Source organism: Xyrauchen texanus, chromosome 36, assembly GCF_025860055.1.
Source record: "Xyrauchen texanus isolate HMW12.3.18 chromosome 36, RBS_HiC_50CHRs, whole genome shotgun sequence".
NCBI classification, from domain to species: domain Eukaryota; kingdom Metazoa; phylum Chordata; class Actinopteri; order Cypriniformes; family Catostomidae; genus Xyrauchen; species Xyrauchen texanus.
In genome coordinates, this window is record NC_068311.1 from 5,558,908 (window position 1) to 5,585,388 (window position 26,481).

The 26,481-nt window shown below is 35.7% G+C and overlaps 2 protein-coding genes across 2 annotated transcripts; both read right to left on the minus strand.

The window, feature by feature from the left end:
* Positions 1–6,192: 6,192 nt before the first annotated feature.
* On the minus strand, positions 6,193–13,184 carry LOC127629978 (integral membrane protein 2C-like). The gene is made up of 6 exons (XM_052107328.1): positions 12,915–13,184; positions 9,675–9,818; positions 9,362–9,550; positions 8,802–8,912; positions 8,555–8,705; positions 6,193–7,131 (listed from the first exon to the last, which is right to left on the minus strand). Exons 1-6 carry the CDS (start codon positions 13,008–13,010, stop codon positions 7,040–7,042), a joined length of 783 nt encoding a protein of 260 aa, XP_051963288.1. The 5' UTR covers positions 13,011–13,184; the 3' UTR covers positions 6,193–7,039.
* A 247-nt stretch (positions 13,185–13,431) lies between these two features.
* On the minus strand, positions 13,432–26,481 carry LOC127629780 (calcium-binding protein 39). Its single transcript, XM_052107019.1, has 9 exons — positions 26,325–26,481; positions 22,362–22,522; positions 22,103–22,267; positions 20,931–21,049; positions 20,082–20,250; positions 19,896–19,955; positions 19,486–19,551; positions 18,723–18,866; positions 13,432–16,834 (listed from the first exon to the last, which is right to left on the minus strand). Exons 2-9 carry the CDS (start codon positions 22,473–22,475, stop codon positions 16,646–16,648), a joined length of 1,026 nt encoding a protein of 341 aa, XP_051962979.1. The 5' UTR covers positions 22,476–22,522; positions 26,325–26,481; the 3' UTR covers positions 13,432–16,645.

Consider the following 26,481-nt stretch of genomic DNA (forward strand, 5'->3'; position numbering starts at 1 on the left):
ACTAGATATTGCTCTTGTGTATGGAATAAAACTTGCACATAAGCCATAGTGATGTCTGATTTGTAGCGAGTCATTTCCTTTTAATGAACTATTTGAAACGGTTCAAATGATTGGTCTAAATTATTAATTTACAAGTCTGTTGAAATCAAAATGTCTTTTTTTTTATTTATTTTTTATCACAAATGCCTGTAAAGGCCATGGAAATTACAATTTGGGAACTAAAGTACCTGGTACTAAAAAAGTACCTTGGTACTAACATGATTTTTAGAGCACTTTGGAGTACCATGTAAAAAAATATATAATGGTACATGAAAAATGATAATCATTCAGTAATATAGTATTTTATAGTACCATGGTGTTACCATCTGTGGTACAGCCACAGTGCATATTATGTAAGGGAAGAACAGAATCTTTATAATATTTATACAATGTTCACTCATCTTCAATATTCAGTGATGATGCTCTCTCTCTCTCTCTATATATATATATATAAGGTTCCAAAAAGAGGTTTTCAAAGCAATGCCATAGAAGAACCATTTTTGGAAAACCATTTAATATTCTAAAGAACCTTTTTTCCTCTAGAAATAACCTTTTTTTGCAACGAGGAGTTTCCATGAATTCCGGGTTCTTCAAGGAACTGTACTTGATGCAAAATAATCTTTATTTTTAAATGAACATTGTCCATGCAGACATCTTTGTGCGTTTTCATGTGGAAGACACTATTTATAGAATGCTCGCTCATCTGCAAAACCCTGATTAATTATGATTGAGAATATAAGTGAATCTGCTCTTTTTATCATGTTAATCAGATGTTTGTACACAATAATTAGAACATAATGCTTTCCAGACAAAGAGCTCTTTAGCAGATGCCTTGGCGATGTACTGTGTGTGGTGGGTAACCATGTTGTTACAAACCAGAGTAAGTTTTTCCACCTCCCGTGTCACATAGATGTGACAATAAGTTCACTGTTCAAGCATATTAAAGGGGGGAAATTACACTCCAATGCATTTCATGGTTGAGATGCACATATGCGATTTTACTCTGTGTTTTTATGCAGAAATAAAAAAATATTTTTCTTCTTTGATAAGAACAATTTAGAGGAACTAAAACTCAGGAACCCAGTTCCCTGACTAAGACATGCAAATTACTATACGTCTGTGTCTGAGTACCTGTTTCTAGCCCTGTCATATTTCAAAAAGCAATTTTCAGTACAAAGGAAATGATGAATTAGCAGGGCGAGCCAAAAAAGAGAAGACTGGAAATTAAGAGAAAAATAGATCGATGGTATCTGTCTTCAAAGCACTCAATCACAAAAATGTTAACACAATGACTGGGGTCAGTCTAATTAATCAGGTACCTTTACCCTATACGCTCATAACATTTGAAAATCATTTAAAACTATTGCTATCGTTGTCATTATCATCATACTATCATTGAGTTTGTCAACATTAATGCATACAAATGTTGTTCCAACCACCAATCTGTTAAGCATGTTAACTGAACTACAATTTTCTATACAAAGAAAGTGGACAGTGATTTATACTGCCAAGCTCCAAAAAGGACATAAAAGCACCACATTTTGGGGTGTACTATTGTTGTTGTACAGCCTTTTCTTTGTATAAAAAACAATGTTGGTTTGTTACAACCTATTTACATTTTTCATATTGTAATGTCCTCTCTATATATACTGTATATTATTATATATAGTTTTTTTTTTCATAACTATGTGACCAGTTTTATGCCATTTTTACACCTTAAAAAGAGTATTAGATAAACCTATTGGAGTAGCAAAATAAATAAATGTAATTAATATCGATTTAAATATGTGTAAGCAGAAAGAAGCATGGAAGATGTGTTTTGTTTAAACAAATAAAAGATAATGTGCTTTTTGTTGTATTATAATGTTATCACTCCTATTAATGCACCGTAACAGCTAAGAACGAAACTAATACTTTGTGACGGTATGCAGTTTATGCTTCCATGGCAGTTCTGTAAGACCTTATCACTTTAGGGGATGTTCACACAGAATGTGTTTTATTGTCTCTGCAGTTTTATAATTGTTTTATTAAGTAAAAATGAACTAGATTTACAGCTTTGTTTTGACGTCTCTCTTCCTTTTCACCATCTTGTTCCATGAGGGCAGCATTTTAAGACCCTGTGTCAAGAAAAATAACTTTTTGAGAAATATCTCGAGACACTTGCATTAACTCAAAGGGCAAGTGTGGGTGTGTGATAGAGATGTATTGATGACCTTTTGAAAGTGTATTTGGACAAGATGCACAAAATGCTGTAAGATTTGGCTATTTCAACCACGTGAATGTAACCATTTACAATTCTAGAAAGATCACAGACGTCTCTCCCCTATATTATAATTAAAAATAATAGAAAAAGCGCTTCATCCAGGGCTTTATTGATGTCTCCTTGTTTCCCTGAAGTCTCATTTTTAAAGAGATTTTTCACCCACAAATGAAGATTCTCTCATCATTTACTCACCTACATGACATCCCAGATGTGAATGACTTTCTTTCTTCTGCTGAACACAAACTAAAACTTTTTGAAAAATTTCTCAGCTCTGTTGGTCCTTTCAATGCAAGTGAATAGTGGCCAGAACTTTAAAGCTCAAAAAAGCACATAAAAGCAGCATAAAAGTAACCCATAAGACTTCAGTGATTAAAGCCATGTCTTCAGAAGTGATATGATAGGTGTGGGTGAGAAACAGTTCTACATTGAAGTCCTTTTTTACTATAAATGTAAATTTTTATCAGCCCTCCTATGCTTGTTCGTGAGAGTTCTTCTTCTTTTGTTTTTGGCAATATGCATTCATGCATATTTCCACCTACTGGCCTGTTGTGCAAACGTGACATATTTATTTTTTCCTTTCTTTTATCCCTCTGTTTTTTTCTAATACGATAGCTTTGTGTGAGGATCTTGACCAAAATTTAAGTCATTATTTACTGATAATCTTCCTCATCCCAAATATTCACATTTAGCCAGTATTCGCATTCAGAAATAAAAATGGCATCTTGACATTTGGTTATAATACATGGGAGAACAAATATCACTTTGGTGTCAACAATGTTGACGTGCTATTTTTAGATCTTGACACGAACGCAGGTGAGTCGTGAGCTAACCAACGGCAAATGGACTAGCAGCGTATGGTAAGAACTTTGCAAAATTTGTTAAAAATATGATCCTTTTGTGATTTACAGTAAAAAATAACAGCATACGGAACAACATCAGGGTGAGTAAACAATGAAATATTTTTCTTTTTTGATTGAACTGTCCCTTTAAGTGTGGCTAAAGTGTCTAAATATTGACTATATACATTATGTCAGCAGATGTTTTCAAAGAAGCAGTTAAGCAACATCAATTGCAATTTTCATAATTGTGAAATAATTTTCTGTTGATGATGTGGTTGACTAAATTGACCACCCATGCTGTCGATGTTTCGAAATAGAAATGGCAAAGACAAAAAAAAAGATGCTCAGTGACTTATTGGTTTATTTACATGTTTGCATCACCCAACTAAACAAGATCTGGTAACTTCAACACCCACACACAAACATGAAGATTTTTGAGATTGTATACATTAGTCCAGGGCATGAATCTGGCCTAAGGCTTCGCTCATAAGATAAGAAAATCCTCTTAATTAAATAAGTGTTCTCTTGAAAAGCATGCAAAGACAGAAAAAGAGGGGGTGAAAGGAAGAAGGAATGAGGAAGTGGAACAGGAAGGGTGTGCAGCAGTGTTAAAATTACATTATAGATGACTGGATATTGAGATAGTATAGTATATGGAATGATATTCCGGACATTATTCAAAAGGAATTGCAAATTGTATTTGCATTTGCGTTTTCAATTTGTGGACGCATAAAATGTGACATAATCCAAACGCAATTGCAAATCGCGCATTACCGTTTGCATTTTCGTTTAAGCGAACGCACAGTGACTGCCAGATTTCAAATGGAAAAGCAAAGTCCGTTTGCAACTGTGTTTACCATATCTTACGAGTTTTGGCCCTGTCATATTTAAATAGCAATTTCAATTACCACGTCTGCTTTTTCACTTTCTCAGCGTGGCGTATGTAGCCAGCCAAAACTCAAATGGAATACTATTTTTTTTATTATTTTTTTTAATTGCAATATTAACAAACAGAACAAGACGATACATACAAGAAATATAAACAATCTTTCAAAACAAAAGAGAAATTATGGTTCAGAATACATTAAGAGAGGAAATGTGAATTTTTTTAAATATATTCAACAATAGTCTAAAAAGAAAAGAGTATAAGAGAAGAAAGAAAAAAAAGAAGAGGGCACAAAAGAAAAAAACATTAAGAGAGAATATTAAACATGGCACTAATTCTGGATGTTTTCATTTCTTTCTTGTTAACAGAAGTTGAAATTGTATTTAAATACATCTTCAATTCTTCTTTGAAAAAGCTAAAGTGGGGTTTACTTTTCATATATTTACATTTATGGATATGAAACTTTCCAATATATAAAAGAAGGTTTATACAAAAACATGCATTAATTAGATTCTTGTCTTTAACATAAAATCCCAAAAGAATGTGTCTATATGATAAAGAAAAGTTACATAAAACCTTTTGGACAATCAGAGCATCAATGTTGTTCCAGAAAGACCGAGTAAAAAGACATTCCCAAAACAAATGATCAACAGTTTCAGAGGAGGCTTCACAAAAAGAGCAGGAAGTATCAATATCATTTCTAAATTTCTTTAAAAAAGTATTTAACTGGATAAAATCTATGAATAATTTTATAGGATATTTCTTTAACTTTATTAGTTAGAAAGAATTTCTGAGGATGTGACCAAACATATGACCATTTAATATCATCAAAAGGTTATTCCAATAAGAAATGGAGGAAGGAATTGAAGTAACAGGGTCCAAAAATAATGACCTAATTTTATAATTGGATTTATGTATTGAAAAACAAATAGAACCAACCACAGTAGATTCAGGGCTAGGGGAGAAACAGAAGTCACTGTAGCACTATTATTGTTTCTAAACAGCATACAGATTTCCAAAGAGATGGCCTTGAAAACTATATTAAATTCTTTACTAGATACTGGGAATTGGTATCCTGAAACAAAATCGGAATAATTCAATAAATTACCTTCACTATGAAATAGCTGGTTTACTAATATCACCCCATTATTGAACCAGTTTTCAAGAAATAAAGATTTCCTCTTATGAAGAATATTACAGTTGTTCCAAATTAAAAAATTGTGTGGCGAGAAATTATGCTTGTAAATAAGTTTCCAAGCCATAAGCATCTGCTGATGATAATTGGAAAGTTTGACAGGAAGTTTACTAATTGAATAATTGCACATTAAAAGAAAATGTATACCTCCTAATTGAGAAAAAATATATCTTGGGATTATACTCCAAATAGAAGATTGATTGTGAAGGAAACGTTTAAGCCAATTAATTTTTAAGGTATTGTTAAGAGAATCAAAATCAATGAAATTTAAGCCACCTTTATTATAAGAATTCAAAATAACTGATTTTCTAATACTCAAATGGAATACAAATTCCCTTAGTATTTCCATTTCCGATGCCTTACACAGAAACCTGTCAATCAGGGTCAAGGGTGGGATTATGCTATGGGGCGTGTTTGTCTTGGGAAGTGACGTCACTCACAGTGGACGGTCAAGAGGTGATGCCCTGAACAGACGCCGGTTTATCAAATCAAATCACTTTATTGTCACACTACCATGTACACAAGTGCAACAGTGGGTGAAATTCTTGTGTGCAGTTCCGAGCAACATAGCAGTCATGACAGTGACGAGACATATACCCATTACAGTAAACAACATACTTACACAACACAATTTACAAATCAAATGTACACATACACAACACAATAATTATATACAATGTACAGTAAACAATACACACAATATACAATACAATAAGTAGGAGTATATGATATATATATATATGAAGTAGTATATTGAGGAGAATATGTTGACAGTCCAGTGTGAGATTATAGATGAATAAAGTGCAGTGCTAATTATTGATCGTGATAGACTGTGAGTGACATCACTTCCCAAGACAAACACGCCCCATAGCATAATCCCACCCTTGACCCTGATTGACAGGTTTCCGTGTAAGGCATCGGAAATGGAAATACTAAGGGAATTAGTATTCCATTTGAGTTTTGGCTGGCTACATACGCCACGCTGAGAAAGTGAAAAAGCAGACGTGGTAATTGAAATTGCTATTTAAATATGACAGGGCCAAAACTCGTAAGATATGGGAAACACAGTTGCAAACGGACTTTGCTTTTCCATTTGAAATCTGGCAGTCACTGTGCGTTCGCTTAAACGAAAATGCAAACGGTAATGCGCGATTTGCAATTGCGTTTGGATTATGTCACATTTTATGCGTCCACAAATTGAAAACGCAAATGCAAATACAATTTGCAATTCCTTTTGAATAATGTCCGGAATATCATTCCATAATAGTATGTGAACAAAAATGATAAATGCAAAGATGCATGTGATTTTTTATCAGACGCTTTAACTGGCATTAGGATCAGTTCATTTTTTTTCTGTAAACAGACCTGTGACCCATTCTAGGGTCACGACCCACCAGTTGAGAATATTCATGAGTAAACAGTATAGCTCTAACAATTCACACATATATAAGAGTTCAAAGAGGAATTTTATGTAGCACAAACAGCCAGCCACAAACACGTACGAGCATGCAGGCATGAGTGTAAACACACATACACTCACACTCTGAGCTTAATGCCCATAATCGTCTAATTTTAAGACGTCCGATGCTACCATTTTAAGATTTCAAAAGCACTCATTTGAGAATGATCATTATTGAAAATATGCAAAGAAACAAAGTATTTCAACACCTTTAGGTTAAACCATGTGCAATGAATTCCGATTACGTACAGAGAAAGAAAAGTACAAAAAGAGATAGACAAGGGTCAGAGATAAAGAGTGGTTGTGGCTACTGAGACTGTGATCTCATCAGAAACAGGAAGGGCAAGGGATAAGCAGCCTATGGGGTCTCACAAATGACTGTCTCCACCACAAAAGTGTTCTCAAAATGACGGATGCGGTGACAGTTCTGCGCCTCACGCTTGGTGATACCTATAAGGAGAGAACATTTAAAATTACAGTAAATAAAAATATTATTCACATTAGGAAATATTTTATAAATACTTATAGATGATATACTGCAAGTATATATTTTTCTTTACTCTAATTAAAACTACTTTGAAGTAGTGCTCAACCGATATATCAACCGATAAATCAGTTTATATTTAGTGTTTTGTAGTATAATTTTGTATTATTTGCATCGGATGACAACTTTTCCCATTTGAAGGCCGAAACTTCACGTAAGTACGCAAACGCAGATGTGAGGCTTGCCAACACGTCAATGCATGGTCCCGTTGTACATACATTACATGCACTCTTGCATTGCTCTGGCGATTACAAACCTCAGACCATAGAGGTAAACAGATTTTTTAGACTTGATGACGAAACTGGTTCTGTGTCCAAAACTATGAAAATGCTGCCTTCGGAGGCTGTATATGACGGCAGGATGAAAATAAAGCTGTCAGATAAGCCATTAACTGATTAAGCAGCAAGTCAGCTGCTTACGTTTTTGGATGCTGCCTGGATGTGGTAGATGAGTCGATTGTTGAGAAGTGGGGAGAGACATGTTGTATACATTTTTTGAAAAGATTCGACTCAAATTGCTGCCTGAGTTCGCCATGACAGTTGTTGATTGAAAGAAGAAAATCCACTCTAGCATCCCTTGTGGCAACGCTGAGAATGCAGCCAGTTGTGTTATAAATTGAACACTGACACATTTCGCAACGATGTGCTAAATCAAGCTTTGAATGTAACTACTTTAACGATAAATCGTTTTTTACTTTTTTTCCTACCCCCGCTCAAAAACCCATCAACAATGAAAACAATTGGACATGGGGGGCCTTTGCAAGTCATAATCCATCCCTGTCCTCATCAGAGAATAACTTTGAATGTAACTACTTCAACGATAAATCGGTATACACTTTTTTTTTATTATCCATATCAGATGATAACTTTTCTTATTAGGTCATTTAGTGTCTTTGAACAGTAGTGGTAACTTTTAAGTAGTGGTCTACCAATATATCGGCAGATAAATCGGTTTATATTTAGTTTTTTAATTATCTGCATTAGATGATAACTTTTCCCATTTAATGTCTTTGAATGTTACTACTTCAACTAATATATCAACAGATAAATTGGGTTATATTTAGTTTACTTTTGTCATTTTTTTTTTAAGTAACAGCATCAGATAACTTTTCTATTTTGTCTTGTAAACTAGACTCTTGACGGCACGAAGTCTGGTGCATATTGTTCCTTATTCTAGCCAAGCCAACCAACACATTTCTTATTTACTGTTTAGGAGCATTTGTAATTATGAGCATTATTTTGGCCACACTGCTCTCTAGCTATCATTCGACATTACCTTAAACATTAAAGAGGATGACTTGGTCATTGTAAGAAAAGAGTGTGAACTTACGACGGCGAGAGGTGCGTCGACGAAGCCTGTACGTATCTTTACCATTACACAGACGGTAAATAAAACGCCCAAGCTGATGCATGTTATTAACACGGCCAGTCACAACCATTTCTTCTTGGACAATGTATGTCTGGGGAAGATAAGTCCCTTTCTACCAAGAGAGAGAGAGAAAAAAAGACAAGAACGTCAAATAAAAAAATTATTCAGGTTTGAACTGCCATTATACACACAAACACACTTTAAGTACCTTGACGTTGACGAGCAGTTCCCAGAGGTTTCGTGGTGGCATTACCACACTGGTATTGAGCTCGATGACGTAACACTTGTCTAAGGCGATGTCATGATAGGCTGTCAGACCCTAAAAACCCGAACACATTCAAACTGGCTTCACTATATTGGTAAGGACAGCTCATACACACAATGGTATTTATATTGTGATATTCGCCTCTAACCCTCACACAAACCTGTTAATATATGTACATTTAAAGCAAAACATGATTTGGCCGATTTATGAGCCTTTATAACTAGCCTTTTTCAAAATCTTGGTCCTCAAGTATAGCACACAACACACACACACACACACACACACACACACACACACACGTACGATAATAATGTGAAACCAAGTTGCTAGCAAACCTGCACACCAGATACCCATGTTAAGGACCAGCAGACAAAACCCATTACGCAGGTCTTTTCAGCAAACCGCAAGTGAGAAAGTGTGTGGTAGGGGGAATTTTACCTATCAGCATAAGTGAAACTTAGTCATGTTAATTACACACATAGGGCTTTTTTTATGTGTGTTACCCTGTGGAAATCATGAATGATGTCAGCAGGGTCTGTGTTGCTAAAGTCAGGCACAGGCACACTGATTTGCTCATAGTTTTCTTTTAGGTAAATCCCCACATTCTCCTCCAGCTCATGAGACCCTCGCAGTGGAGCCGACACCGAGTCCTCATACACCACACGGCAGTGGAATCGACTTTGATCAGGAACCTGTAAGTTTGTCACATAAGGCAACTGCATTATTAGCACAATACAATCACATAATTATATGTAGCATCCATAAACCACAAGTGTGATCTCTGCACATTGTTGTAGCGTATTTAACGTGTACTACCTGAGGAATGATGTAGTATCGGTAGATATATATTGAAGCATATATCAGACTGCAGGTGAAGACAATCAATGCAGATGTCAGACAGCAGAGTCCACTCAAAGAGGAGCGTTTCCGTCCGACAGGCAAGACCAGTTCCTCTTCCACCTACAATGCACACACAACCTTGTTTTTATATAATGGTGGGGGCTTACCATAGACCTTTATTGTTTCTAAGATTTTGTCATCATTTACTCTCCCTCGTGTTGTGCAAACTAATTGTATTTTCTTTTTTCTGAGAAACAAAAATAGCGGTTAAGCAGTTTTCCATATATTGAAATTCAACCTTGTACATCCTGGTGTTACCAGTCCTGCTCAATCCACTCCGAGCGGGATTCAAACCGGCGTCTCCGGCATGGGAAACGGTCGCTCTCAGTCGCTAGTGTGCCTCTTGAGGCCAGGGAAGTGAGGTTCACACATTGCTCAGCTACCTACAAGCTGGCTACCATTACACTGGCATTGCAGGAAAAGCAGTAGAGTGCCAATAAACAATCTTCACTTGCTGCTACAAGTCATTAAATTACTTCCATCTACTCGATGTTTATTACAGCAAGCATGTTATTTATATTCTTCATAAGACAAAGGAACAAAGAATCAGCCAATAGAAAAGTGACAACCAGGGTCAAGGGGGAGAAATGGGTGCTCTGGATTAATACAGGAAAAGGGTCATATGCAGATGCGCCAGCCTTACGGTTGACCTTGTTCACCTCAAGAGGACAAGTATGACCTAATCACCTCACAGAAATAAGTATGCGGAACATCATAAAGAGGAAGAGAAGAAAACGGTCAGCAGTTGCTAACTATACTGACTCACTAACGTGCGCACTGCAGCCTGCATCTGGGGTCAACTGAACATCTATGGAAGGCCAGAAACATGTACACAGAGCAGATCAGCATGTACAACTTTACATTTCTCACACATACATTATCTACTGATAATCTTTTCCTAGAGGTCTCATCTTGTTTGCACAAGTGTTTAATTTAAAAATGTCATCTTTAGGCACGTTACACAAGGTTTCTCATCATGCAACTCAAACCCATTTGGTTATCAAGTGTCACATGACCGATTGGGAGAGCAATTTAAAAAAAATGTGTCTCAGGCATTCTGCCTAACATCTTATTTCATGTTTCATGGAAGAAAGGAAATAGCTAATACAGGGTTAAAATGACATGGGGGTGAGTAAATGACGACAAAATAACTTAAATGGCTGTAACTCTACCCCTACCAATAACCAGTATAGAAAATGTTTAGATTTGATTTAAAATATGATTTTGTCCCTGTATGTTTTAGTCATGTGGACCTTCCACAGGTGCCCACAAAAATGGTTATTTCAGGTTGTACTGTCTGTGCCGGGACATACCAACCAAGATAGCAAATTCTGTCCGACACATGCACACACACACACACACACACACACACAAATACACACATGTTGTGTTTCCATGTTTTATGGGGACTTTCCATAAACAGAATGTATTTTATAGTGTACAAACTACATGTTCTATCCACTAACCCTACCCCTAAACCTAACCCTCACAGAAAACTTTCTGCATTTTTACATTTTCAAAAAACATAATTTAGTATGATTTATAAGCTGTTTTCCTCATGGGGACTGACAAAATGTCCCCCCACAAAGTCAACATTTTCGGGTTTTACTAAGTGATAAATACACGCTCAAACACACACAAGTAATGAATTCATCATTCATCGTCCCCGTGGCGATCGTCCCCGTACAATCACCCACATGCTGTGAAACGAGCTACAATCGGCACTACATTCACTTGTTTCCTCTGCAGCCAAGAATGAATTATTTAGAGCTCTCGTACTACAGTAGGAAATTATTAAATGTGAGATGCTAATGGGCAATGACTAATAACGCCCACAGTCTTGCAACCCATCTGCCAACTATAAGGCACATGCTCTGAACTGGCCTCATACTTAACACACACAAGTTTGTTTCAAAATCATGGTGGGGACTTCCAATCGAATTCTATTGTTTTTAAATTAAGCCTATTACATTTGCTATGCCTTTACCCAGTGCTCAATCCACCAGTTTATGGTGGTTCATGACCCACATTTTTTTGGATGTGCTTCCAATCTAACTCTATGATATTTTGTTCCATATGTTAGTCTGGTACATGCATTGTTGTTTATGCATTTACTAAATTGACATTTGACAATAGACATTTTCCTATTCAGCCCATGCAATGTTGATCATTTTGAATATTGTTGGGCCTATGTAGTTCATGGTAATGTTAATACATTTCAATAAATGACATTTTTGTTTACTTTTGCATGATTAGCCATTTTGGTACTGTATTGATTCACCACTTGATGTCCATATCTGGGTCCTGAAGCAAAGCACAGACATCTTTTTACATTTTACAGTTTTTAATTAAGACATTATTTAGTCCCTTAATTAAGCTGTTTTTACTGTGGTAACAGTTGGAAGACCATTTGGTCTGTACAAAACAGCGAAACCTGACCACCACACACACCTTTTATTACCAGGACAATATTAAACAGCTAAAGCTGATAGAAGTCATTTTTCTCACCAAAGGCTTCTGCCATTTTGTCTCTGATGCATTTGTGTGTATAAGTGTAATATTCATTACATAGACACAGTCGCGCGCGCACACAGACACACACACACGTGCTGCACCAAGTCAAATTTCACCTAGTCATTGCAAGCTCAAAATAATGGGCCTTAACATTTCACATAACAATCCATGCATTAATTACAATTAACGTCTTTCAAAATGCAGGGTAAGTTGTTTCAAGCTATTTTATGTATTTCATCAATCATGTTTACCAAAGCACTTTATAATTAAATAAGAGCAATTTATTATAGCCACTTAATGATATTTGATTTTTATGTATTATTTAATGAATTAAAATATGACAATAAATGCACAAATATTAGTACGTAAGTTGCACATTAAATGGCAGAGACAGAAATATCATGCGATTAATGATGCAGGTGCTGCAGCATACATGTCCTCTTGTTATGAAACCAAAGGGCAACAGAATTTCCATGAAAAACAACTAAATAAATAAATAAGCACTGATGGAGCAATGCCAATAGATTGTATCACCCCACCAAATGACGTTCTTGATGGTTTACCAATAATTTCCCGTTTCATTTTAATCGCAGTTTTCGTGTGACATTTGAGATGTAACGCAAAAAAACCTAAAAAACTTACGTGTGCATGCGGTATGAATATTTGAGTCTTATCTCCATCACCATCCTCTTTATCGGCCTTTTGTCCTGCGATGGGCTGAAAACTGATCTTCACCATGATGCGGGGAAATAAACGTTGTTTTTATCCCTTTTTGACACAATATTTGGTCTTTGTTATAATGTACCGGAAGAATGTATAATTTATTTATATATATGTGAACAAAAACGCTCTTAAAGTCACAGCGCTCGCGACAGTGGAATGATGGCGCGTGACCCAAAATGAGCAAGCGCGCTCACGTTTGTTCACAGCTCTCTTATAAACATAGCAACTGTTACAACTGTACTGTAGCGGTACCATGGTGCATTGATGTTATCAGATGGTAATGCAATCTTACTTCGATCTCTCTCTCTCTCTGTACATTATATATATATATATATATATATATATATATATATATATATATATATATATATATATATATATAAAAGATTACTCAAGGTCAGTAACGTATTCTAAATACTTTATTTCTTCAGCACTGGTAGTTATATAAAAAATATATAACATCTATACAGTTAGATATAGAGAAATATAGTTTTCCTTACGATAATTAACCATGGTTTTACTATAGTAACATTGTAGTACCCATGGTTTTTTGGGCAAAACCGTTTTTGATACAGTTAACCATGATTTTACTACAGTATCCATGTAGAAACGATGTTTTTACTATAGTGATATTTTAGTGACCATGGCTGCAGTAACCATGGTTAATTTTGTGATTGCTACAGTCTTACTACAAATACCATGGTGAAACTATGGTTACTGTAGAACAATTATAGCTTACATAGATATATAAACAGACAGACAGATTAAAAAGACAATTAGCAAAAAAAAAAAGACAACTGTGGAAACATTTCTAGTTTTGCAAACTTTATTTCCAACTATTAGTCTGGCTACTGATTGACAATTCCAATGAAATTCCCACCATTTCTGTGCCCATACCCCCAGGTCTTATTCTTTGGGTGGGTTTCTACATTGGTTAGACTGGTCTGTTTAATTGAACAGAAACAGGGCCAATAGGTACCAAGCCTGTCTATCAGACATCAATGTTAACTCTAATAAGACTGCAAAATAGAAACATGCACTTACTTGCAAGAAAAGTTTTCTTATTCTCAGAATTCTTAATGCTCTTGGCCCATTATGATGTTAAGCAAAGATGGCCCTGATTGGCTGTCGTTACATGTGCCAATGAAAGAGTCTAGTCTGGCCTATATCACAGATGCAGACTAAATCACTTATTATGGTGCGCTACCAGTCACCATATAACAAGATATGCAGAGATATAAAAAACTTACAGCTTTATGCTACTTTTGGTTCTATCTTTTTGTTCGCTAAATTAAAATACTTTAATAGGCATGCCAATCCCTGTTGCTCAAAACATAACTGTAAACTTTCTGTAGAACAAGTTTTATGGGCAAAAATTCAGCATTTAAAATTAAGAAAGTTATCCTTATGAATAACAGTTGCATTCTCTGATGGTAGTGTATTAAGTGTTTCTGGCAAGCACAATGCACACAATGTAAGACAAAGCAGTAATGCTTTACACATCAGTTTTAAATATGTGTGGTATTTAAAGAAAAAGTTCACTCAAAAATGAAAATTGTCTCATTACTTACTCACCCTCATGTTGTTCCAAACTCATCTGACTGTGGAACACAAAAGGAAATGCTAGGCAGATTGACAGCCTCATTCCCCAATCATTTTCATTGTATCTTTTTAAATATAATGAAGCTGAGGATTTAATTGAGGATGTAAAATTCGACCTAACACTTCCTTTTGTGTCCCAAAGAAAATCACACAGGTTTGGATCCACATGACATAATTTTCATTATTAGGTGACTTTCCTACAAAAACTTTCTGCGGACAACCGTTTTAACCCCAGTACTGCATATAACAAGGCATTAACACTTATCTTACTGAGTTCTTAAAAAGTCTAAAAAGGGTGTGGCTGCTCACTTTGCTGTTTCCTCCAGCCACCACCAGTTGGTGTTAATATGGACTTAAGATGCTAAATTACATACAACGATTTCAGTTTAACCTCTACTATTATTTCACACTGCATTTGTTTTTTTTACCCCAATAAATACCTATTGTAAAGAAGGACAATATCTGAGCTTGAGCCACGTTTCTCACAAAAATCATCAGGAGCATGTCAGGGCCATATTTCACCCCAAAATAAAAAATAAAAATATTACATTCAAAATGAAGCCTATTTTGGACCTTTAAAACCTTTTGCATTGTGACATCATTTTAGACAGTTAAGCACATTTTCCCCATCCAATTCGAATATCCATGATGCATAATATACTTGAAGGAAAATAGGAATAATGTATTATTATATATTGTATACAATATATTGTACATAGAGCATTTATATCTCAAATTGGTATATGTTGCATTGCATTTAAATTTAATTACAATAATTATATTTAATGCATTACAATATTTTTTATAGCAAAATACACTTATGAGAATCTAAAGAGGATTAACACTGAGACAAAAAGGGATTACAAAATTACAACAAAACAAACAAATAATAAGTAAAAGATTTGGATGCATTACAGCAATGAGAATTTGCTGGGGAAATGTTCTTAATTGCCATGAAAAAATATTTTTTTTACGCTAAATATCCTAGTGCTCCTAAAATAAGCTTCATTTTCTTCATGCAACATTTTACTGATTCTTTTCCTTTTTATTTTAGGCTGAAATGCGACCTGGACGCATCTTCCTAATTTATCTAAACAAGGGTCAAATTGATTGTTCAAAATGTATCATACTGCCAAAGTAGGACTACTGGTTATACTGGGCTGTTATTGTCATGCTACTGAAAGCTAGAGTAGTTAGGGTACAAAACTTGGTCATAATGAAAGTAAAAGAATGTGGTCAAATCCGGGTCAACAGCTGCCACAGCACAGTCACAACACTAACCATCAACAAATCCACACAGTCAACACATTTCCAAACATTTTTCAAAGTAAATAATAACAATAAGAAAACATCTTTCAGGCTGAGATGTGAATGTCCAAAGAATTCTACAAAGCCAAAACAAAAAGGGAAGATGAAAGAGCCTATGTACATGTCCAGTCCCTCACCCAGGATACACAACTTGTATGTATACTTAACCTCTCACACAAACAAACATGTTCAAAGCATGTTGTATGCATCACAGTTTTACCTCAAATGCAACCTTTGCAACTCGCATAGTAGGGCAGAGTGAGTAAATGATGCAAGTAAATGATAAGGGATATGCAAAGTGCTTTTCACATATCAATTTCCTTGAATTCATCAGTACAATTACTAAACTCCTTTTGCATCTTATGGGTTAATTAGCATAGAGACATTTGAGTGTGCATGTTTGTGTGCAAGGTACAAAATCCCTCCACTTCTTTATGTGCAACAATGCAGCAGCATCTAATTCTGTCTTTTCTGTTCATTTAGCTCGTTTTCATTAAACATGAGAATAAAACATTGTTGGGGAGAGGTTGTATGTCTAGCGAAGCAAGACCCTTCTTCATCCTCCTCGTTAAATTTCTCACCGACTGAGCTCAAATGGTATTTAACATTTCCTGCTAAACTGTTCAAACTTGCCTGTTGCTGTGGCCACTCAACTTTCCTGAGAGCCAAACATTGTCCAGACATTGCCTAAACGTTGTCTAGACATTCCCTATGCATTTATTTTACATTCTTCATCATTTTCAGGCGTCCTGCGGGGTTGGCCTCTTGAGGTCACGGATTTGTTTAATTAGATAGGTCTTCTCGTCACTGAATTGCTCATCCTCGGTGCGGTCGTTCTGAAACTTGCTTAGAAACTCGATTAGTTTGGTCTGGTTCTTCAGCAAGATGTCGAGAATGGGCTGGTTCTTGTTCGGATTGGCCACAAACACCTGAATGGACAGAGAAAGATAGGACTTATTTGATCATACCACTGAGAAAAGTGAAGCAAGAGAAGTTTTAGGATACTGAACCCCCACACAAAAAAACCTTTTGCCTTAGGAAGAAAAAAAAATAAAATAAGTGTCTTTTAGTCCATATCTATTGGCTTTGAGGCTATCTATATGCTAGTGTGCTTCTAAAAGTTGGCAAAATAAACTTTTAGCAGATATTTATCCATTTAAGGTTCCACTTTAAATTAGGTGTCTTTACCTACTATGTAATAACATTAATATACATAGAATACAAAGTAGTTATTGTGTAACAACATTTCACAATTTGAACAAGATTCACATTCGCTATTACAGAGGTTGAGGTACGGCGTAGGTTTTGGAGTAGAGTTAGGGTTTAGAATAGGGTTTGGTTTAGGGGATTGGTTGACTGTTACTACAGATGTAATTCATGTAAAATCAATTTGGAATGCCCAAAACGCAATGCGTTCTAAGTCCTCATGGTGGCGTAGTGACTCGCCTCAATCTGGGTGGCGGACGAATCTCAGTTGCCTCTGTGTCTGAGACCGTCAATCCTATCACGTGGCTTGTTGAGCGCTTTACCACAGAAATATAGCTCATGTTGAGGCTTCACACTATTCTCCACGGCATCCATGTACGCGCCGCACTGAGAGCGAACCACATTATAGCAACCACAAGGAGGTTACCCCATGTGACTCTACCCTCCATAGCAACCGGGCCAATTTGGTTGCTTAGGAGACCTGGCTGGAGTCACTCAGCACACCCTGGATTCGAACTCACAACTCCAGGTGTGGTAGTCAGCATCATTACTCGCTGAGCTACCCAGGCCCCCACATAATAAGTACATTGTATCAAATGCTTAAGTACAAAGTAGTTAAAAACACCAAATATAAAGTTGGTCCCCATTTAAAATGTACAATCTTTTATTAGTAAGTCGTGGTTCATTTCAGTCATGTAAATTTAATGGAATAGTTCACCCAAAAAGGAAAATTCTCTCATCATTTACTCACCCTTATGCCATCCCGAATGGGTATGACTTTGTCTTCAGCAAACAAAAAATGTTGATTTTTAAAACAATATCTCAACTCTTTTGGCTGATACAATGCAAGTAAATGGGTGCCAACATTTTGAAGCTCCAAAAATCACATAACTCAGCAAAAAAGTAAACCATAAGACTCCAGTGGTTAAATTAAGGTCTTCAGAAGCAGATCAATATTTAAGTAAATTTTACTACGAATTCTCCTCCCTGCTCAGTCAATCTCCACTTTAACTTTCACATTCTTCTTCTTGTGTTTTTGCTGATTTATATTCTTCATGCATATGCCCCCCACTGTGCAGGGAGAAGAATTTATAGTAAAATATAGACTTAAATATTTATATTTCTCATTCACACCTATCATATCACTTCTGGAGATAAGGATTTAACCACTGGAGTCTTATGGATTACTTTTATGCAGATTTTACATGCTTTTTGAAGCGTCAAAATTCACTTGCATTGTATGGAACTACAGAGCTGAAATATTCTTCTAAAAATCTTAATTTGTGTTCTGCAGAATAAAGAAAGTCATACACATCTTGTATGGCATGAAGGTGAGTAAATGACGAGAGAATTTGCAATTCTCAGTTTGGGTGAACTATCCCTTTAAAGCTATTGGTTATTTAAAAAAAAAGAAAAAGAAAAAAAGGGTTGAGTCTTTCAATATGTCCTAGCACACTACAAAAAAACACCAAAACAGAAAGAAAACAAAAGAAGCATTTACATTGTGCCTTTAAGATGATAAAATAATGACAGGAAGCAACAGTTCAGCTGTACAATACAACACAGAATCTGAGCGCATTAGTACAAATGTATGCGTTAGTGGTTTGGTACCTTAAAGACATGGAAGGCCTCAAACTGGATGTTGCGGCTTTTGTCTCTCAGTAGATTCATCATGAGTTTGATGTTCTCTGGTTTGCTTATGTACTTCGTCATTATAGTGAAGTTGTGCCGGTCCAAAAGCAGCTCTCCCAAAAGCTACAACGAAAAAAAGTAAAACACATCATGTCTGGTTCATGCAATTTAGCGACACAAACTGAAAACCAGAACACACGAAACCTACTACTAATGCACTTGAGGCTAGCAACAATAACCAATCAGAAGTACAGATCTAATGGTTAAACTCAACATATACACAACTAATCCATTGCTAAGCCCCACCTTAAAAACATTACACATCAATCCTACCTTAGCAAATGTCTGCCATATTATGAGTCAAGCTTTTACCCTTTTCTAATGTAGGCCCTGTGTTTTTGGATAATTTAAAAAAGTAATCTTACAGAAATTATTATTTGATAACACAGTATAGCGTTGTTGCCAGGGCGCTTATAATTGTGACCCAAGACAGCGTACATGCAAGATCCTTTTTTCCAAATCTTAATATAAATCTTGAGAATTGAATCTCAAATGAATCCCAATGGGTCATTCTTGTCTAAACAAGCAACAGTAACCAAGAGCGTTGGAACTTAGCAAAGAGTCAATTCTACTAAAACAAATTTGAGAGCTGTAAATTTAAAACTGAATCATACCACAAATAACCACCTAAATATGCACAATCAACAGCACGTAATATCACACAAATCAGCCTGTTGCTCACCTTTAGTGACTGCCTCTTAGTGACGTAGTTTTCTGAGTGAAGAAGCTTCTCATATTCACTGAAGAACTAAAGACCAAAGTAAAGAGGAGAGAGTCAAGGGGCAAATAAATATGCAGTAGTTTGAGAATAACTTTTCTGTGTTTGTGAAAAGCATTGAGATTTCCCCACACTGCAGGCTGCTTTGAATACATTCCAACTACTTTCAGTTACTTTGTAAAGAGTTTTTCCTAATGCATTGACATTCAAAGTCAAAAAAATTATAAAACAAAAGAATGAGTTCAGAGTCAAGTCAAGTGACTCACGTGAGAGAGGAACCAAATGCAGAAAAAAAAAAAAAGACAGAAAACTGAGGACAATACAACAGACAATGATGGAAACCGAATCAATGACAGAAGAACCCAATGACTCACTCTATCATAGTGCTGCTCCAGAAACTCAGCGCTAAGCAGTTTGTGTCTCGTCAACAAATCCTGGAAGAAAGTCAAACAAATGTGTCAAACAAAATAATTATACAGCACATTTGAAGTCTCAATGATCAAAGATACCAGAGACAAAACAAACTCACAAGGCCTGTACGTTTATGTAAATAAACTAACTTTAAATGTGGCGAATGCATCCGAGGCAATGTCGAAGGTGGACATCTCCACATATCTAAAGAAATCGTAGAACTGCTCAGAGCAGAGGGTGATCTTGGCCAGTGGCTCGTGCCGAATGCATTCCCTCAGCATTATTCCACAGTTCAGAGCGATATCAGGAGACTCGTATCTGAAGATCGAACAAACAAAAGACAGAAAAAATAATTTAAGACAAAAACAAACAAACGAAAGACATAATCTGCTATAAGAGCAGATTTAGAGGCGGCGGCCTCAATATCGGAAAACAAATGGCATCTTAAACTGATAGAACTGATGTAAGATTAGATGTACCCATCATTAATGCTGACTCAAAAGATATCTTAAGTAAGTACGTACTGATCTGGAATCAGATATAACTCTTATCTCTTAGGCCATGTTCACACTAATTCATTTTTCCTTTGAAAACTCGATTTCATACCATCAATTATTTTCATAAGTATGTGGTTATGGAGAGAATTTTCAAAAGTCTCAGTTTATGGTGGAAGAAAAAGCCATTCCAGTGTGGATTAGAGGCATAAATGTAGCTTTATCACTGCATTTTCAAATGAAAATGTATTAGTGTGGACATGGCCTTCATTTAAGATTTGATCTAAGCACGAGCCTCTGGAAATGAGGTATAAAATAAGAGCAGATCTAACTAAACTTACAACCATATCTTTGAGATATTAAATGGTTAGAATATAAAAATTGGTGAACAAAAGAAAGCAATCAAACAAGTTAATCAAAAATATAAAATAAGTGTGGAATAAAAATAAAATGAATGTCTTCAGATTAATTATATGTCATTGTGAACACGTTTGTGTTTCTCACCCTTTAAGCAGCATGAACAGTATGTTCTGTTGTGTACACAGGTATTCCACAGTGGGTGTCCGTGTGCCGATCTGACGTCTCAGAATATTGTTAAAGATTTGTGCCACATCTTTCTTGCCCTAAAAAACAAATGATAGACAGATACGTTACTGAGAATTTTAGTGTACAGACACATGAATGTTTAGTAATTTTCCTGCCATTTTGGATTTTTTTGCTAAATATACTTTTGCGAACTAGTCCGAGGCCGTTCGCCCGATGGGAAACAAACCAGTTCCGAAAGATATATATATAACAAGTTTAACTTTCGATTCAACATTGCAACGGCATGCCAAAACGTAAGAAGCGGGTGAGGTCGGGCCGGTTTTCTTGAAATTTTACATGAACTTGTACTTAAATGCGTGTAAATAGTTGTATACTTTGCATTGTTTCACACAGACACATGCATATCATATGATAAATCTCCTCACTCTGAACCATTGGTGTTAATCAATTGAAGTTTGTATTTGCAAGGTGATTAAATAAATATGGCCATGTCACAAAAGCCTATAACTCTTAAACGACAAAAACGATTTTCATGAAATTTGGTACGTATATCCAAGCTGTGATTCTGACAAAGTATGCAAAATATGTCGAATATCAGACAAAAGCTGGTGCTTTAATAGCAAGGAATGTAAAAAAGTCTAATAAAAAAAAATAAAAAAAGTCTGAAGATTAATTTACTTAATGTTGCTGTAAATCTCTATTTTAGGTGCTAACAGGCTATTTGTATAATGCTTAAGATCTTATAACATATGTATTTAAAAGGTCCTCTGCCAATTGAACCTCAATAGTTGCTGCTTGCAGCTATATTTTTAAAAGTTTTTCATTGAACGTTGCAATGTGCCTCCATGTCTCCAGAGACACCCATGTTCTGTTCTATTCTTTCTACTGTGTCTAGCTTTTTTTGTTTTAGCACAATACACAAGTTTGGTCTGAATGGCCCCTAAGGTTGCTCAGCCCTGGGGTAGATAAATCTGAATTATGATTGGATATAACAGAAATTATTCAAAGACTTAAATTAGACTTTAGATGTCTCAAGAAGGACAGTCCTATCATTAATTTCATGTCTCTGTGATAAGTACATTGTTGTTGGATTTCATGTCTAGTCTACTGACTATATATAAATTAAGCACCTCAAAGTCAATAAGCTGCAGGTCTGCGATGAGTGTGCTGAGCAGACCACTATTGTAGAGCTCTTGAGCGAGCTGAGCCACGGCTTCTGTCTGCGGCTCCTTCTCATTAGTGCCGTAAAGAATATCCTTCATCGCCAGCAGAGATTTGGAAACCTCCTCAGAGGCCTACAAACAAACACAACTCTCATTAATGGCTTTCACAAACCATTTAATCCACAGAAACATTTTACAGCACAATCCCAGACACATGGCACTGTACCTTCTCAGCCTTCTTATCAGAGATGTCCTGTTTCTCCAGAATGGTCATGTTGTCCTTCAGGTTCTTCACAATGTCCGCTGGACACTTGTGAGACTTACCGAAAGGGAACGGCATGGCAAAACGTTACCAGGGCAACCAGGCAGCAGAGCCCACCTGTGATACTAAACAGGAAACAGAGGATTTGTCAAAATAAGTGAGAGGAAACGACTGAGAAAGTTCAGACTGAAGATCGAACAAACAAAAGACTCAAACATTTAATGTAACCGAACATTTTTTTTAAGACAAAAACAAACAAACGAAAGACAAAAGAAGAGTGTATATCACAATGATGTCACATACTAAAAGAAATAAAAACGAGAAAATGAATAAAAGAAAGCATTAACAAAAGATCCAACAATCAAGCAAAAGAAAATAAAGAAATGCTCAAGATGATGAATTAGGCAACAAAGAAAATATCTGTGTTAATTTGGGCTGGTTATTGATACAGATTTCCTGATTCGATTTCGATTAAATCGATTCATATGGATATATTTCTGTTATAATGTCCATTTTGCTAACATATAAAATACATTATTTCTCAGCTAATGCCATTCTTTTTAAAAGAACCTTCTAGGCAACACTTCTAGGTACAATTTGAAAATATTAATATTACAAATCATTAGTTTATCAAATTGGTCACATTTGAGCATTTTAATTGTTTTAATTCAGTCTATTCCATCAATCAATGTCTTGAAATTGCTTCTATTATGTTGAATATATATCTTTGCTCCATTTGTATTGTTTATTTGCATACTATTTTCAAGAATTTACATTGATATGTAGAAGATATGTTTAATCGCTACTGTCTCTTTAAGACTAGTGGCATCAGCAAGTAAGCATATAAGGAGAGAAGAGTTGTCTGGTTTCTTCAGCGCATCCATGAGTGATTAGTATTTAAAAAAAAAAAAAAAAAAAAGTTGTTGCCACCCGAGGCTGTCATTCTACAAGAGGAAAGAATGTTACACAGGTTTGGAACAACATGATTGTAGGTAAATGATTACAGAATTTTCACTATTTTTCAAATGTACACACACAGGTGAGTCAAACAAACCACAAATGCCAAGGAGACTTTCACCATGTTTCAAATTAGAAAACAGGAAACTTGCAGCAAAAACCTCTTTAATAAAGCTGTGGGCTGACTTCCTACATAAAGATCAGAGCATACAATGAAATTAAACGCAAACAATAAATCCAAGTCCTCCAGCAACACAACTGTAAAACAGACAGCTGGCCTAAAGACAAATTACCCATAATTACGTCTGGCTCTTTCATAATAACTGAATGAATTGAGTATCCCAATGCTTTTATACATGAGAAGACAGCACAGAGAATAACAGCTATATATGTGACCAAAATAGTATTTGGACACTTAATTGACAGTTAAATGTGTGAATGTCACAGGGTTTGATATATTATGTAAGGCAATGCAATGTAAACCTTTTTAAGTAATGTGTGTCATTTTTGTGCCACTAGTATTTATATAGGGCGTCTGTGGCTCAGTTGGTAGAGCGGGTCAGCCACTAATCGCAGGATGTCAGCTCTGCCGCCATTGGTGTATGAATGTGTGTATGAATGGGTGAATGTGTCACAGTGTGAAGCGCTTTGAATACCGATAAGGTTAAAAAGGTGTTATATTAGTGCAGACCTTTTACCATAGGTTTCAAACAGGTTTTCCTAGAACTCCCTGTTTGCAATTATTCAGAAAACAGGTATTCCTCAGTTTGTTATAAAAAGGATGCTCAAACAAACAAAGCAATGTTTTGATGTGTGTTTTATATATATATATATATACTTTTTGGTGGAATATATGCAGTAATATTTGTCAGATCATATTAAGCTGGGAGAGATGGAGGCTACAAGAGACCAAAATTAATAAAATCCCAGGCAGTTAAGACAGTTTATTGTGTAACCAGAAAAAAGATTTGGTGTATAACAGGGACTTTTAACTATAAAGAAGCCTGAAATATGCCAGGGACACTTATTTTGAAATGAAGTAGACTTTGATCCATTATAACGCTCTATATGTAGGCAAGTATCTACGCAATATATATATATATATATATATATATATATATATATATATATTACCAGATGAGGTTAAAATGAGTAATACGTTTTTTTTTTTATTGTTCACAAGATATTAATTTTTATACACAGCAGAATCAAGCCGTTCTAACAGTACAATTCACCAGCATCGGCATACATTTTTGCAGATAACCGATAATCTGATTAAACTTTAAAATCCATATTGGCCCATCTCCAGTCTTAATACTTTTAGGAGCCTCTGTATCTACAGCTGCAGATGTCAAATATGCCAATATTGAACAGTCAAGGTAGCACCTCTTGGGAGCCGTGCATCACAGCACCATACGTACAGCCAGTTAATCTCCACACAGCTTCGAGTAAGGTGGCCAAATCCTTGACCTCGTGACCACGCACTCTATGTCTGCCCCTAAAGCAAATCTAAACCCAAACAGATGCCACGGCTCACCAAGACAGCTGCCTGGCCTGCTTGTTGAGTTACATGCAAAGGCATGTCTAAATGTTAGCCTCTCTAGAGCTGCAATGGTTGCATGTGGTCAGTTATGCATCAATCTGATCAGCTGCTATTGCAACATTGAAATGCATTTGACTAATAATAGGTTAATTGTTATATTTGTTTAACAAGTTTTTCATGGCCAATGTAGAGTGAGCTCTGTGACCAATAGAAAGATAAAGAGATATATGGATAAACAGATAGATAGAAAAAATCTATCATTTCGCACTACATAAACCAAACTCAAAAATGAATTAAAAAATATTTTGAAATTGTTTAGAAGCAGGAACACTTATCTGTGGATGCTAATGATCTCAGCCTTTCTGACACATACTGGTATTTCCCAGTATCAGTGCACACAGTATTGAACCATCTCAGTTTCTACTGTGCAAGAGGAAGGTGTGCTTAATGGAGGTTGACCAAAATCCAGAAAAGCGCAGATAGGAAGCAGTAACATGCACGTTTATGCCCTAACTGAAACTATCTTCATTATTCAACACATAGTGTAAAGAGGACAATGCAGACAATTAACCAAAAAGGAAACAATGCAATTCCTAAATCATACAGCCTCAGCTTACCAACATATAGAATACTAGCCAATACAATTCCAACAACTGCAGTTGAGCAGACTAATACTGGAACAACCTTATATTTCATGGATGGTGCAAATATAATATGCAAATGTGTTTCTAGTTTCGCCTACAACCCATGCCTATAATTTTTTTTATTGAACTATAGCATATACAAACAGCATGGCAACAATCATATATCATTGCAATATAACAATGAAATCAGGTGCAAAATTGCATTACAGAAAACATAAAATAAAAAAGGCTAGGGTTTGTTTTTTAAATCATATTCTTCAATTATTTCAAAAAGTTTTTGTGCATATTTACTTTTCATCATTTGCAGGGCCCATGCCTATAATTGTGATATACTGCATACAACAATAATGTTTAGTTTGAACAACAATCTGAGAGAAATTATCCGTTTCTGTACTTTACATTTCTGTCTCAAATCCTAGCCAACAAAGACAGCATTTGGAACATAATCATTATATAATGCCCAAAAATGTCTTTGAAAAGTTGAAACATGTCCAAAAATGCTGTTGCTCACAAAGTTTAAAGCAGATTATTTCTCTTTTGCACAACGAAAGGCCCAGTGTGATTATATAAATCAACCAGGCCTCAAATCTTTGAATGGACAATCTCCAACCACACAAGATATGCAGTCTAAATGCAAATCTGATATATATATATATATAAATAACCTCAGACTGTGTGCTTCTTTGAATGATGCATTTGTGGTTTTTTATGATTGCTCTGATAGGCCTCTGTATGCACGATAGAACATTTAGTTTTAGCACAAGGAAATAAACAACATCACACCTTATTTGGGTCTCCTTCGGTCTTGTCTGGTTGAATACAAGCGCAAATCCTGGGATATTATAGTTTGATGTGTTATTTGTTAGATAGTTTTGTGCGGACAACCGTGTGAGCGTGTATATGTGTGTGTATGTGTGTGTGTGTGTGTATTCAGGCTACA

What these genes read in the sequence shown, in the direction of transcription:
- LOC127629978 (XM_052107328.1), bottom strand. Translation starts at nt 13,010, where the DNA reads ATGGTGAAGATCAGTTTTCAGCCCATCGCAGGACAAAAGGCCGATAAA. An exon ending in TATTCATACCGCATGCACAC is followed by an intron (nt 9,819 to 12,914) that starts GTAAGTTTTTTA and finishes TGTGCATTGTAG; the next exon opens with GTGGAAGAGGAACTGGTCTT. An exon ending in TCATTCATGATTTCCACAGG is followed by an intron (nt 8,913 to 9,361) that starts GTAACACACATA and finishes TCGGGTTTTTAG; the next exon opens with GGTCTGACAGCCTATCATGA.
- LOC127629780 (XM_052107019.1), bottom strand. Translation starts at nt 22,475, where the DNA reads ATGCCGTTCCCTTTCGGTAAGTCTCACAAGTGTCCAGCGGACATTGTG. An exon ending in CTGTTCATGCTGCTTAAAGG is followed by an intron (nt 20,251 to 20,930) that starts GTGAGAAACACA and finishes TTCGATCTTCAG; the next exon opens with ATACGAGTCTCCTGATATCG. An exon ending in ATGCATTCGCCACATTTAAA is followed by an intron (nt 19,956 to 20,081) that starts GTTAGTTTATTT and finishes ACTTTCTTCCAG; the next exon opens with GATTTGTTGACGAGACACAA.